Raw genomic sequence first — 16,175 nt, forward strand, 5'->3', positions numbered from 1 at the left:
ATGGATATGACATCTGGTGACTGTAGGGACCATAGCATATGACTCACATTATTTTCTGCCCTGTATGGGAGCATCTGTATTCATTATGTTTCTCCACACATTTATTCCGATTTTTGCTTTTACATTTGTTTGTGTACAACGAGGCCGACTCCCGGGGCGTTGTCCTCGAGAAGCAAACCTGGCATATGATCTGATTCAGGCTGTGTTAGGGATCTCAAATGACTCCAACAAAGCATCCTGAATCAAATCAAAGAGTCACATGGGCATGAGACTGTAGACTGAGCTCAGGGCTATTAGTCTACCTGAACTGATTGCTTACAAAAGGCAGCCCCCCTGCACATGTAGGCTTTTGCATTTCAAAGTACACAGGTCTAAATTTAAACAAATTCCAGCTGACACAGGGCTGGAAATTTTCCTTGTTAAGGCATTATGATTAATCCTTGTGGCCCCTTTTTACCCTACGGTATAATCTCATTAATGTCAAGGTGAAAGAAGCAACGGCGATGTTTGCTGTAGTTATAAATTCAAATTACTGCCAAAAAAGTCCAACTCATTATGATATGATAAAGAATTTGCACAGGATCAACACATTTTTAGGAAGATTATTTTTTGCAGAGGCTTAAGGGGATATTTGATTTTAAAAAAAACAAAACAATAAAAACACACACTGTTGTTATTGTGATGATGATTTACTACCATGAAGAGATCGGACTATACCCTGTTTTGGGATGTTGTGTAGTCCCCATTGAAGACTTTTCTGAGTCTCAACTTGTTTACACTGTGTGTGTTTGGAGAGCTTAGAGTAAAAATCACACATTACTATATAATCTGCTAGATCAGCTTTAAGAGACACTAAAGCCCGACTGATATAGCAATGCTTATATTAGCTTATCACAGTTATGATGGTCCATAAATGTTCAGATATGCAGGGCATTCATGAGTCATATGATGCTTTTATGGCTGTATTTATTTGCATTTATCTCTTATTTTTTTATGTATAACATGATGTTATTGAATGTTTTTTCTTAGCATTTATAATATATGAAAAGTTTATTAATAATAATATAACCGTCACATTTTATGGATCAGACTGTGACTGCCGATTACTTGAAGCTACATATTTTAAAATGATACAGTCTTTGTTAGTATGGATGTGACAGCACAAAACAAATACACATTCATATCATGTATTCCCTAATAGAACCGAGTAACAACTAAGCATCTTACTGAGGTCATAATGTAATCACTGGATCCATTTACACAGCATAATGTGTTTCATCCACAGCATGTATTTTACTCATATACATCTGCAATACTCCACGGACTGTGAAGACTGTAAAGATGCCTGAATATAGATGCTTTATATAACAGCTGTAAATGTGACCTACCGATTAGGGTAATTAACTGAAACTTGAGATAATGTTTTCCTTCAACTGTGGCTTTGTAGCAGCTCTGGGGCTCGGTAGGTTTAAACATTTATGAAATGTTTAATGAAGCAATACATAAGACAAATACTGTAAGTCAAGAAAAGCCCGAGGTCCAGAAGGCATGGTGAAATTGGAATTTGAAACTGAGGATGAACATCAAAGATGAGCATCTTTGATGTTCAGAGATGAACAATGTGGGGTTTGTCGCTTTATTTCGCTTCATGCTTTGCGGCCTTATGGAAAATTGTTTTATCTAGAAAGCTATGCATGCAAAATATTTTACCTTTTCTGTTATGTGGCGCAGATCGAGTGAGTGCGAACCGAACATGTTGATGGTCGTTATATTGTAAATATTTAACTACTCTGTGGAACCGTTTTCCCCGAGGTATAAAGAGTCAGTGGATAGTTTTAAGAAGCTGTTAAAAACTCACTTGTACCGTAAGCACTTTGCTTTGTAACATGTGTTTTGCCATCTGTGCAGTTTTACTTTTTTCAATGTTTTTCTGTGCTGTTATTTTCTGTTTTTCTGTTTCAAACTGTCTATTTCTACTAATTTTAATTCTGTTGTTATTGTACAGCACTTTGTAACTCCAAAGGCGCTTTGTAAATAACTTAACCTTACCTTACCTTGAACCTACATAGTTTAATGTGTGTCGTTTTCTTTAGTGGTAGTTTGGCACCTGCAAGTGCCTGAAAAAAATGCATCTGTTCTTCCAGCTGGTGAGATACCGTTTCTACAAACACCTCTTAAAAGTAATACAATTAAATTTCAGGTTATTTTAATTAACCTTATTTAACCAGGCAGCTCTGGTGTGAACTGAAATCTCCTAATTGAGTGCTTAACTGATCTCATACAGACATTCTCTGTTGGCATGCCGTCCTCTACAAGGAGCCCAAATGTCAAGTTCAGCTTGCTAACAGCTCTGCAGGAGCAGGTAAGACGTCACTGTCAGGCTCAGGGACACTTCAGCAGCACGGCTTCTTGTTACACTCTTTCACCCCACCACCGGCCCAGCATGTAGCTCCGTGTCTCAGTCACACTCGGTCAAGGTTTTAACGTCATTCAAGCAGTTGTATTCAAATTACATTCACCAACCGTTCTCCATCAGCAAGAACATAATCAAAAGCAGCCGAAAGAAAAGTTTTAAGTTTTCGTGTATGAGCGATAATCACTTCTAGCTCTCCAAAAGAGCAGCTTTATATCTTTAATCTCCAGGAGTGTGAAAGGTGGCAGCGATAAAAAAAAAAAAAAAAAAAAAAAAAAAAACCTGTGCTCAAAAACTTTAATGAAACTCAAAATGAGCCTCATGAAAAGGTTACATTTTGCTTCTGTGGAAACTTTATGGAAATGTGGAGAAAAAAAGAGAAAATATTCTCAGTGCCCTGAACTTTGGACCCTACCATCCACGTTACGAGCCCAGATATTTTACAATGCTATTTTCAATTCATATATGTCTTATTATAATAGAAACTTAGACTCACAACCTTCTGAAACTTATCTGTAATGACCAGGTCCACACTCCACTCCTAACAGCCCTCCTTGGCATGGAACAACATATCAGGCAATAATACCCCATGGAAGAGAAGCCCATGCTAAAACGAACACCTGCTATTTGCCAGGGCCCTGAATGACCATAAAGTGCAAGCTCTCTGTGCAAATATACAATCATCGAGCCAAGAACAGTGACATGAGAGGTCTCGCCGCTTGGAGTGGATGGATGGAACAAAGCCCTCCGCCGCAAAAAAAAAAAAAAAATTGGCACCCAGGCAACTGGCATGTTGACGGTACTCAATGGAGAGAGGTATTGCTATGATGACAACCATGCTACTGGATAGGTGTATACAAATAATTGGAAAGTATTAGATTTTTTTTTTCAAACCAACTGGTAGGCTCTTTGGGGGATGGTATACGTTTTTTTTTTTTTTTTTTTCAAGCTACTAATTTGATAGTTTGATATTTTAGCTTTTTTTTTTCCAAAGCTTTCCTGGACAACAGGCTGCGGAAAACAAAAACGCAGGGAAAGGAAAAAGAAATTGATTTTAAATAAAGGAGAAAAGAAAGCGAATGAAGCTGCTCTTTATGCTATTAAACTGTCTTCTTTACCAAAAAAACAGATTTGAAGCTTGGACATCCTCTTCAGGAGACACTTGTACCTTATCATCTCATGAACAATAGTGCAATCAAGAATTACAGATAAAATAAAGGAAAATGCACTTTGTCTACACTAGAATCACAAAAATAGATGTTTCTGTGAAGTGTTTACAAGGAAGCCAGTGACATATCAGCTTTTGTTGTAGATGTCAAGCCTCTGAATGAAAGGAGTATAAAACATAATAGAAGAAATGTCCCAGATGATCACATCTCAGAAACATCAGGGCCAACAGGGTTTGGGCTTAAACAAAAACACAGCACAAATCTCAATTAGCTATGTGACAGTGATTGCCTACAAGCAAATACAAATATAGATTTACAGTACTGGTACAAACTGAGAGGTAATTTCTCACATTTGTCAGCTAATGGCTTATAGGGAATAAAATATTCTTGAAAATGCTGTTTTCTTCTGCAGTAAAAAATGACACACAATCCCCCCCAACGTTTTTCATCATCCGAGGGAAGTATGTCTTTTAACCCCTGCACTGCAATCCCTTTTCAGATTCTCTTAAGTGGCAGGTATTTTGAATCCTATCCGAGTGCAAAAAAAAAAAAAAAAAGGGGTGTCAGTGAGATGTGATCAACTGGACCTGAGACTGACATTTCTTGTGTTTGGAATAAACACCTACAAGTGCAGTTTGTGTGGATTTTTGTTGTTGTTTTTGTTCAGTAGCTGTTTTTTCAAATGCCCACATTTACTGCTTCAGCCTGTAGGATTATCCAAACAAAACTATTTTCCCTGGTGAGCAGGTAACGATACCGACCCTGACAGCTCTGCACACATCAGAGTTTTCTGGCTGTAACATCCACATCCACACCAGTTAACAAAGTAAAGAATTTACTGTTATTGTTCTATCTCTAACACCTGGGATCAATTTCAAGCTGAAAATCAGTTCTGGCAACTACAGAGTGTCTGTTATAAAAAAAACAAAAAGAGAAAGAAACAGAAGAAAAAAATACTGTGCCTGTGTTGTAAAAGAAAAGTGAAAGTAAACGTTGCAACATTTTCCACTTTCTTTCCAGGACTTGAGCTTAGATCGCCACAACTTTAAACCATGTCTAAATAAACTTCCATATGATAAGAATTATCTTGCAACATGATCATTTCTAATGTGCACATAATCACCCACACACATAAAGCAACCAGCATCTGGCAGCTAAGTCTTTTTTTTAAAGGGAAGAAGTTTTGGAAGTATAGTAAGTCTACATCAAAGAAGTCTCAATAAGCCAAGGAATATTTGTTCAATCATTTCATAGGCCTGTCATGTGGAATACTGAAACATATCATAACTACTTATAAACTCATCATAACTGCTAAATGCTGCACCCTGCTAAAAAAAAAAAGCACCTTTGAGTTTGGCATCCCTATTCATTAATGTGTGGAAAAATTATTGTTTTCAAAAAGTCTATCTGTATATATTGTGTCTACTTCAGTGCCACTTTTGTACAGTAGTTTACCTCCTCAAAACAGAGAAACTGGATGTATGTCACATAAAGCAGAGCTGCCAAGCCAAGTTCAACAATGAGAAATATGAATCATTATGCTAGTTTTGACACTAATGAAGTTGAAAATATATTTTCATACCCACACGACAGGCTACAGTTTTATAATTATGAGCCGTCTAGTTGTTCAAGGGGCAAGGACCAGGTTGGGATTAGAGGAAATAATTGTCAGCAGCAAGACATTGTGTTGTGGAGAACTATCATTAGCTACTGTCTTAGCTAAGAATAACTTATATGTTGGCTAAAGATACTTGACCTGTTAGCTAATGATACCTAACATATTAGCTACTGATATATAATGTTACCGAACAATAACCAATATGTTAGCTAATGATACCTGAGTCTCTGGCTAATTATACATAACGTGTTAGATAATGCTATCTCATGATACCTCCCATGTTAGCTAACAATAACTGACATGTTAGTTAAAGATACCTGACTTATTAGTTAAAATACATTAAGTGTTAGATAATGATACCTGACATGTTGGCTGTGACACACAAATGAACATTTTCTATCAAATATACATATACTAAAACTAGGGATAGTACTAATACTGGCAAGAGCGGTGATCTGAAACTTGAACTAATTGGCTTCTTAGGTACAGTAAGTCATGTCTCACCAAAACAAAACTCACCACTACTTTTATGGCATGTACCACAAAGGAAAGAAAGACAGAGAGACAGAGAGAAAAAAAAGGTAAGAGAAAGAGAGAGGCTGAGAGAGAGATAAATGAGGTTCGGATGCGGCAGAGGAGCACAAAAGCTAGCCTTGTTTCTTTTCCTGTTAGATAAGGTTTTATCACAACGTGTGGTGCTCTTTGTCTGTTCTCACATTTTTACTTTGTATGATTTCTGAACTTTTTCACTTCATATGATTTCTGTACTGTACTCTCAACTATATTATTTGGGGCGGTTGTGGCTCAGGAGGTAGAGCGGGTCATCCACTAATTAGAAAGTCGGTTGTTCCAAGTGTCCTTGAACCCCACCTTGCCCCCGGATGGCTGTTCCATCAGTGTATGACTGTGTGTATGGGTGTGATGTATGAAAGTGTGGGTGAATGTGGCAAGTATTGTAGAGCGCTTTGAGTGGTCAGTAAGACCACTAGAAAGGCATTATATAAGTGCACGTCCAATTACCATTCACCATTTGTAAGCGCACAGACTAAGACGAAGTCTCCCTCTCTTGCAGGCCTACTATCTTCAACACAACGCTAATGGGTGCTGGTTGATACGGGTTCTGTGTACAGCCCAAGTTGCGCTGTGTCAGAGGCCAGGAAAACTTACACTTCCTGCTCCTGCCCTCCCGTTCCAGGAGGAGATTACACTGAACTGAATAATTAACGAAAACAAGCTGGCAAACATCAAATATTGAAAAGGTAATGTTTATATGCTAACGATTAAGAAGGCAAGCGAAGCACTTACTTGTCTAAAAGAGAGAGCGTGTCAGCCAAATGCATCTCCTCCTATCTACCTGGAATTTCACAACACTAAGAAGAAAAAGAAGAGGAGTCCTTCCTCCCTGTTTTAAGCATTGTGCTGATCAATAATTAAGTAGACTAAATTAATAATGAAGACTGAACAACCACAGTGGTGAGACATTCTTTCTTGACCCTTCTCATGCTGCGGGCCTTTTTTTTACTTTACCTTTGCAACAGGTTTTCAAATGTTTTTCATGGAGGGAGTTATAGTTCAGCCCTTATTATGCTTATTAATAGGCACAATAACTCCAAGCACTCACATCACAGTCTGAATGAGGTTCTTAAATTACAGTAACTTCCCACACAGAAAAATAAAGCATTTTGAGCTAAACAACTTTTCGAAAACAGCCAGTTATCAATTAGTAACTTTCCATCCCCTTTTAATTAGACCTGGCCAACACTGCCTTGTCTTATAATTGACAGTTTTCTGCTTTCGTTTACTGTCAGTTATGTGGAACCTGCATGCAAGAGAGGTACTTTTGACCTCTCCATTGACAAATCTTGAAAGCAGATGGCCAATTCTCTCCAGACTACTGGTAATTCACTGCGCTTGATGGGATTTGCAGGGGGCTTTGCATATTCTGCGCTTATCCCTGTCACTTCAACTATCAAAGCATCACATGGCCTTTCATAGTTAACTATACCAGGGGGATTCAGTGAAGAAAGGATTGTGGCCTCTTCATATTAATTCCCTCGTGGGAAATGTAAGGTATATCATGGGGTAAGTACAGTGTGGGTAGACATTCCTACAGTCCCACCGCTTTAAGTCTGTAATCTATGAAAAACACAATTTGAATTCTGATAAAAATGAATCTGGATTGCAGTGAATGAAACTGGTACTCAAAGCATTCAGTGATAAGATGAGAATTACCATTCTGATCATCAACTAGTATTTTCATACTAGTATTGTGGGTGAATAAAATGGCAAAGCAACATGAGCTGATTGTTGGAAAAGTCTGTAAGTGCACCTATTAAAGATAACACAGACGTGATACAAGCCAATTTTTTTGACTGTGATAATTACAGAAAACTTTGAAAACACAGTTTGGGCAGGATGAATTTAAAAACCTGCTTTGTTTGTTTGAAAACAGTGGGCTTTCCATGGTCACTGTGCTCAGGTAAATTACCATCACAACATAGCTTACATAACCACCACATTCCTTATATAGAAATATATAGCTGTCTGGTTCAAAACAATCCTTGAAGCTGCATTAACCAATATTTTATCCAGTTAATGTATTAAAATAATATGAGCATGTGAAAAGTTTCGGTCAAAGTGATAAACCCGCAGAGAATTATCAGCAGTTCCGCTCAACTGTACAAGTGCTTTAGCTTCTTTTAGCTCATTGCTTTGGTTTTGCAGCCCATGACTTTCACTGCTTTCCTGTTGCTGTTTTCAGCAAAAAAAGATTTGATAAACCACTGTGCGCTACAAGCCAGGGATTAAACAGACAAATTTAGCAACTAGATGGTGAACATAGTGGAACATTTATCAGCCAGGTATTTCCCTCGGGAGATGGTCGAGACCAAAATGGAGCTATAAGAAGGACAGTATTGGAATTACATTCATCAGGTGAATGAATGCTAATGTTGCTCTGTATCTAGTGGATGTGTCATAAGCAAATGTTTGCTAACCCATGAGCCGTGCTGTTGTGCCATGTGACTTTGTCCAGACCATGGTTTAAAGCTGCTCTGGACAAATTCACATCTGAACAGAGTCAAAATATGAAGGAAAAAAATTATATAGTTTAAGTTATTAATAGCTATTAGAATGAATGCCAAAAAAGGTTTTTTCATTAAGGTTAGGCATTTTTTGACCAAGTAATCCTTTTTCTCAGCAGACATTTTGACATTACAGTCACCATCTTTAAATCTCGTGAGGTTTTACTTTGACGTGTATGTGTACATTACAGGTTTACAGGTTCCCACATCCTGATACAATATCTGAATATCATTTATTTGCAAAACATACAGCATACAGCATCATCAACAAACGCTCATGTGCAACTTTACACATTAGTTATTATTACTGATTGCTTATTCTGCCTCAGTGGAGCCTTCAATGGCAATTCTTCACGGCCGTCAACAGAAGAGAGCCGAACAGAATGACAATCTTTGTCACACCGAGACTTTTGTCCGTCTGTTTAATTCCATGGAACAGAATCTCATTCAATACTGGTTTTTAGAGGCAGCTGAAACTACCCAATTGTCATGACACTACTGCTCATAATTATCCGTGTCTTGTCGGGGAAATGACACTGAACTCATCACCAAACTGTCACTCAGTACTGGTGTTGTTCAAGCGCATGATACGCAGGAAGAGGTGATTAATTAATCCCTAGAAAATACTTTCAGATGTATTATTATTATCATTATTATCATTATTATTAATATTATCCTTTTCATGGTGGACCACATGCCACTTGTTGTGCTCTATTAATTCAAACTAATGCTGGGTGCATGTGTGTGTGTGTGTGTGTGTGTGTGTGTGTGTGCATTATGCTCAGTATATGCACTTAAGCCTCCTCAAGGCGTGTTGGATGAAAGCCTTCGGCAAAATGCATAAATGAAAGCGTGTCTGTCAGGAAGTGGGGAGGTAGGCAAATGTGTGTTTGGACAGGGTGTGTACCATTATTGATCATTATGAACAAATCATCACCACCATCAACAGCAGAAGCATAAAAAAAAAACTAAAAACTATACAACAGAATATTTACACAGATGAGGTGATTCATCACTTCTATTGGCATTTGCTATGGATTCTTTGAAGAAAAACTCTAAGACTAAAACTATGTCTACACCATATCAAAGTGAACACACCAACAACTACACAAAGAACCATGAAAACCTATCACTGATAAAAAAATAAATAAATTAATAAATAAAAATTCCAAAGATAATGACAAAAGACTTACAATGTTATAAATCACAATAGTAATAATGAAAAAAACTCTGTCATCTCCTGGTGTTGGTGTTTTTAATTGAGCCTATTTAATTAGCCTATTATCATAATCAAATTCATTTTGAAAACTTTGATGTCCAAATGAGATCCCTATCTTGTGACAGGGAATTTTGTTTGTGGCAAGTCAACTGTAAATCTATCATTCATGTGTTAATAGGCTGTTACTTTAATCTCCTGCTAGATACATGTCACTATAAAGAATCTGTCTATGATGTTTGTCACACATCATGAAAATACTCCCCATTCTTTCTTTCTTTTTTCTCTTTTTTTTTTTTTAATTAAGATATAATCCAAGTATCCTACTGGCAGGCCTACTGGCTGTAAACGGCAGTCATGACTCCATATTGATGCGCGGCTGTTATGAGCAACAATATCAATACTTGTACTGCCCATGAGTGTGTGTGGACTCGGCTTGGAGCTATTTTAAGGGTTCAGACTTGGACAAGCGACGGGGGAAATATATGGCGGCACAGTCGGCTGATTTACAAAGGGAGGCGAGGCGCTGTGCTCTGCAGCCCCCGTCCGCTCCTTTTATCGCCCTGGGCACCGATCAGAGGAAACAAGTTTACAGCTCGGTAGACCATAAAAGAAACGACTACATTTAAATTTAAAGTAACACTTGATGAAACAACTGGGATGCCAAATAAGCCAATTAAACTAGATTTATAATTCTTCGGTGCGATTTATTCTAGATTTTAGGGAATTAAAGTCAGTGCTGAAACTGAGCTGTAAACAGTAAATGAAATGCACAGGAGTTAACCAGAAGCATTTATGTTCAAGTTGCACAGAGACCACGGTAAGTATTAGGACTTCATGCGATTGTTGGTAGGCTATAATGTGGCGCACAGCACGTTATTCTGGCGACAGTCTTCCCAATCGTTCCCTGCCTCTGGAATAATCCTTTTTCTGGCTGTTTCACTTAGTGTGATCGAAATCTTCGACCCATTGCTGCCGAGCGCGTATGATCGGCGGTGCATGCCTGGCTGTCATGCTCCGAGACAAACTCAACAAGGCTAAATGCGCATCAAGCAACCCCAAACTCTGCATCCTCTCATCATGGGGCTTTGCAGCGTTCATTATCTGCAGCCCAGAAAAAAAATTGCTCCACAGCACTGTCAGCTCTTAAAACCCAGGCATGGTTCCTGGACACAAACACACACAGAGCCACAACAACAAGAGAGACTGCAACTCTGCCTTCGAGAAATGACTCTCACCGGAGCAGTTCCAGCCGGTCGGCGTCTGGCAGTCGCTGAGGGAGGAAGGGAAAGCGCGCAGCTGCTCCACAGGTAAAGTGGCGAGAAACGAGACGAGGGTGATCCTGAGCCAGCCTCCCGCCGTCCCGCTCCACTGGCGCAGCCGTCGGGGCTCCTTGAGCGGTGCCTGAGCCGCCACGGACAGACCCATATCTCACTGGCCCCGACAGCACAGGCGAGGTGGGAAAGAGACGCAGACGCGCACCGACAACTCCAATCCCGTCAGGTTCAGCGGGGCGCCTAGAGACCGACAGCAGACCATTTTCCGAGCGAGCCCGTGCGCCCCATGTAGCAGTGCCCCGTGTAGACTGACCAAATGGGTTCCGCCCGATCCAGGGGAGGCTGCTGCAACAAGAGCAGGACTGTAGGGTGGGGGGGTGGGAGGGGGACACTGCCGAGGGGTTGGTGAGCGATGGAGGAGGTTGTGTGGGATGGAGTCGGGTGGAAAAAGTTAGCCAGGCAAGGAGGAAGACTTGCGAGAAGAGGGGGATGCTCAAGGATGAGGAGAAGGGGGGGAAGATGGGACAGAAAAAAAGGAGGGTGACAGAGAAGGAGGTAATAAAAGTGTAAAACTGACAGGATGTAGCAAGAGAATCCCAAGGACAGGGTTTGGAGACGACGGCAGTTGTGTAATAGTATCCACGGGTGAGACGAGCTGCTCTCCGGCACGAACGGAGCGGTCCTCCCGTTTACTTTGTGCGAAGGCTGTGATCAGAGTCGCAGCGAGTTGGTCGCTCTCTCTCTCTCTCTCTCTCTCCCCCCTCTCTCTCTCTAAACCAGCAGCTGGTTATGATCACGTGGAGTATGATGCGAAGAGGGAGGGAGTGGGGTTGGGGAATGGGGGTGGGTGGGTGGGGGGGGGGGGGGGGTCCTCAGTTATAACTGGAAGTATCTGCTGGTGGAATAGGTGAAAGAGAGGATGACAGAATAGGAGAAATAATTTTTAAAGAAAGGAGGAAGTAAGACAGAGTTCTCCGGGCCTAGTCCTATCAGTTGGTGATGGCTACACCATGAATAGGCGGTATAGGGGAGGATGCACTGTCTTGAGCCTATAATTGGCCAGGAGCATTTAAAAAGTCTGCAGGAATCGATTCGTCCAGCCTTGCCTGGGATAATTGCTCCGCTTTGAAACGACATGGACGCTATTCCTGGGCATCTTCCTCCAGGCGGCCCAAAGAGACCTCCATATTATTCATGTATTTTGGACATAACCTACTGTTGTCACGCAGGGGCGGGATGCGGCCAGTAATTGACATGCTGTTGGCCATGAAAGCACTAAAAAGGCACACAGCATTAAAGAGGTCAAGTCCAAAATCAGGCTGAGAGCATTCACCCTGTTTTAACCAAGGAAATTAGAAGCCATGCGCATGGAAAAGCCCTATAGAGGAAACAAAGGGGTTTCTGTTTGGGCCTGTCACGGCTATAAACACAGTTGACCTCATGATATTAAGGAAGCAAAGCTGCAGCTGCATGTCAACAAATAAAGCTTTTATTGCTTTTCACTTAGTTAAAGATCATTAAATTGGGAATATGCATCGTTTGTCTCAGCTAATGGGGTTCATGACACACAGCGTTTTCATTGCTCGTGACACCACGCCTCAGTTCCGTACACACACACACACACACACACACACAAGATCATAATGAATAAAAAAATATGGATTTCTTCAGACACATAGAGGGGGTGGGGGGTGGACACATCTGAGATGCTGGTGATAATGACTGAATTTAAACATGGATGCTCACATGCTCATGTGTGCAGCTATTCTCATGGCAGCACAAACCTTCAGGAGTCTTCCTTCATGTACACGATATTTATACAGCGAGTGTAAACATCTTGTTAAACCTACTTAGTTACACTTGTACTATAATATTGCTCTGATAAACCCTGACTTTACATGCTGAAACAAGCTGTAAACACAACACTGACATATCATCTTTTAGGTTGGTATTGCAAACTCATTAGCAAACAGTATCTAATCCAGCAGATACCAAGCAACATTAGCATTCATTTGGAGTCATGTCTGGATAGGCTACCTAATGAATGTCTCCAACAAGTCCTGAAGGAAATATCTGGCTCTTCAGCTGCTAAATGCTCCACTGTGTTCACCAGCTGTTAACTTTGCCCGTCTGCCATTTAGTGCTGGACAGGTACGAGTAGTGTAGAGCGGGTTTTTAGAGGTTTTTCACTGGAAACAGTTGCTGTCTGCATCTGAAAATGATGCTGATGATAGCACTAAAATAGGGCTGATTCCACACTGTTGTCATGGACAACATAATTCACATTTCAATAATAATGCTATCAAATTCATCTTAAATATTTATTGTGTTTGTCTTTTTTGGCAAATGAACTAGACTCAAAAATGAGTGTAGGGTGATGGAATACAAAAAGACCAATTACACTTAAAAGGAGCTATTTGTAGGTTTTGCTATTGCTACATAGCCAACGTTAGCATTAACAGCTATTAACTTACCAGTCTAGCAGAAATGTTGCGAGTTCAGCATCTTGTCTTGTAATCGCAATGATGGCCGAAGTTCTTGTCAACCAACAATCACCACTGCCCACTCCTATCACGAAACCACAGAGGGCAGAGAAAACTTACAAATAGCTCCTTTAATGGAAAGTGAAAAGGCAGCCAGATGAACAGATAAATAAAAAATCCACAATGCCCAACAGCCGCCATAACATTATCATATGTGTACAGTTAACAATATCAATATTTCATTTATTAAATATAACAGTTATCACTGGTATATCGCAACACCCCTGCACTGGACGTGAAGCAATGGCCATGGATCGTGGTAATAGCTCATTTAGCATATGGTCATAACTCAGCTGCTTTCAATACAGTTGATTTAATATGCAACCATGTCTATGAACATTGGCTGGTCTGAGTCACAGGTCCAGTGGTATTTTTCATTCCCAGACCATCCCTGTTCACCAATAAAAGCACCAAAAGCTGTTTTGCTCATGTCTATGCAGAGGCCAGTCACCACTGCACTGCCTTATAAAAAGGAAGGCCGAATTTAGATAGAAATGGGTTCACTTTTTAGGTTTTTAATTTACTGGTGGGGGATCTAAACGAAGCAGCAGATTAGTGCTTAGATATGAGGTTAGGCTGTGAGGGTGAGTCAAAAGGCCGAGAGGAATCTTTGAAGAGTCTCCAGTCTGACTCAGAGGATTTGGACCCCTGTGACATCATCCGGCCCTGCTGGCTTGTGCCACAGACATCACTGAGATGATGTAATGCACAGAGGCACACACTTCTCATCTTAAAAAAAAGCTGTGCAACTATGAAATCTCAATGAATAAAAATTCACAATACCATTAATAGCAACTGAACATACAACATGTTCTGTCAATATTACTATTCTCTTGGAAAACACTTTCTGGGATTTTTATTGTTGCTTTACTGCAGTTGGCCACTGTCTGACTTTGCCACATTGTAGAGCTCTGCACACATTGTAAGAGTTTGGACAAGAGCATTAATTAGTTACTCGTGCTCTGAAATGAGCAATCTGCACACCCAAACAGTTACATGCAGAAATTAGTAGGTCACCTGGTGGAATTCTGTAAAAAATACTGTAAAATATGCTCAAAAATATCAAAATGACAATATAGTGTTGTATTTAACAGGCACAATGAAAAGGATCAGGTATGTCTGTGTATTTCAGTCCATAAAACAGATCGTCTGCGACCTGACATCTTTAGAGTTTATTTTGCACTGCATTACAGAGGGCTGTGTGCACTGAACTGATAGCAGCCTAATTTGGTCAGCATTGCTGGAACAACACCCGCAACATCCAAAGTAGCATCACAGATAGTGTTAAGGGGGTGAGGACAAAGGAAATGGGTGAACTAATATGAAGGAATGAATTCAGTGTTTGTAGCCAGCAAACACGACTCCCTGGATGCTCCTCCCTGATCAACCAACGCAGCCAAAATAACATCTAACTGCTTTTTTAAGAACATAAATTAGTGATAACACGAAACTATTGTCCTTTCAGCCATAACAGATGGAGATCCTCTAACTTTAATGATGTATTAATTTTAACCCAAACCATTCTATTTCCTTAGCTCTAACCAAATATAGCACTGTCAGACAATATAAATGATTTATTTTTTCCAACTGTGATTTTTAACAGGGACATAAGATCAGAAAACTCTTGAATGTTTCTGGCCAAACAACATATTTTATCATGGTCTCTGACCGGCTGGGGACACAGGGCCCGTGTAGACACTTAGTTGGGTCTAAGTATTGCTATAGGCTACTATAATAAAGTGCAGTTCCAGAGAAAAAAATATGTTTGCATAACTATGGCCCTTGCAACAGCTGGTTGAACTGGCAGCTGATCAACGACGACAGTTTCAGGTTTGTTTCTTCAAAAGAGTTTTGTTTATTCTATAGAGACATGTCTACCCACCCAGCCAGAGATGATAAATGGGTTAATAACAACACTGGTGCCAGAAATGGCCCTTTGCCCCTGGCCTATCTGAATAGTTCTGTCTCATCAGCCTTGGGTTGCGTCTTGACTTGAGTAGCTCTGAGAGCGCTTTTCAGGCCTGTCGTTAGTTCACCAACGACCATGTGTCACACACGCTGTAACATCCGGGCTCACGGTTAGTGGTGCCCCAATTGCTAGAAGTTAAACCATACGTCTTCCTTCGGCTGCCTTTGCCGACATTCGTCTCTCTTTTTCTGATGTAGCAGCAAAGCACACTGTGAGTGGTGAATACCTTTGATGCAAGCAAGAGTGTTGTAAAACCTGTTAGTCTAGTGCACAGTGCCAACATAAAAAGGTCAGGGTGACCAAGGTAGATCAGATTTTTACTAAAAAAAAAAATTTCAATTTGTTTCAGAAATTGGTGTGCTTGGTCTTGCCACTTACTGGGAGTAGGGAAGTCACCTGTGAAGTTAGTCAGTACAAATGTTGCCTAGCATTATTATTTTTTTAGTTTTCCTATATCTTATTTTCTAGTTTAGTACAGACAGCAACTAGTTTACTTGTGTGCACAGATCATGCAATGCAAGGCGAGACTTGTTATTGAAATCTAAAAAATATAATAAGGTTTAAAATATTTTTTTGTGCTATTTATGGAAAAAGAACTCACTTAGCCTACCCTACACATAAATCGAATTTGTTTTTATACATATCTGTCTGCAATGATTGTCTAAAACTTTTATTCATAGGCAACGGGTGCAAATCATCTGCACATTCCTGCAGGGGTCAAGAGAACTTGGTCTGGTCTGTGTAGGAGGATACTTTCAGAGCAACGCCAGCCATGCTTGAGTTAATCTATGTCCAAAACTTCCCCCCTCAGGCTTTTTCATTGTGTAAAATGAACAGCCATCTTGGTTAGGTTTACCCCAAGGCAAAGCAATTGTTTTCTGCTATCC

At 40.1% G+C, this 16,175-nt stretch overlaps 1 protein-coding gene across 2 annotated transcripts in view; it reads right to left on the reverse strand.

The window, feature by feature from the left end:
- Positions 1 to 11,118, reverse strand: part of tmeff2 (transmembrane protein with EGF like and two follistatin like domains 2) — a 111,435-nt gene extending 100,317 nt beyond the window's left edge. For both annotated transcript variants that reach the window (XM_022740921.1, XM_022740920.1), the window contains exon 1: positions 10,738 to 11,118. In XM_022740921.1, the coding sequence (XP_022596642.1) occupies positions 10,738 to 10,927 (190 nt within the window). In that variant the 5' untranslated portion in view covers positions 10,928 to 11,118. The remainder of the gene's footprint in view (positions 1 to 10,737) is intronic.
- Between the last annotated feature and the right edge of the window lie 5,057 nt (positions 11,119 to 16,175).

The sequence above is a fragment of the Seriola dumerili genome, unplaced genomic scaffold (genome assembly GCF_002260705.1).
Source record: "Seriola dumerili isolate Sdu_G_001 unplaced genomic scaffold, Sdu_1.0 BDQW01000052.1, whole genome shotgun sequence".
Taxonomy (NCBI): domain Eukaryota; kingdom Metazoa; phylum Chordata; class Actinopteri; order Carangiformes; family Carangidae; genus Seriola; species Seriola dumerili.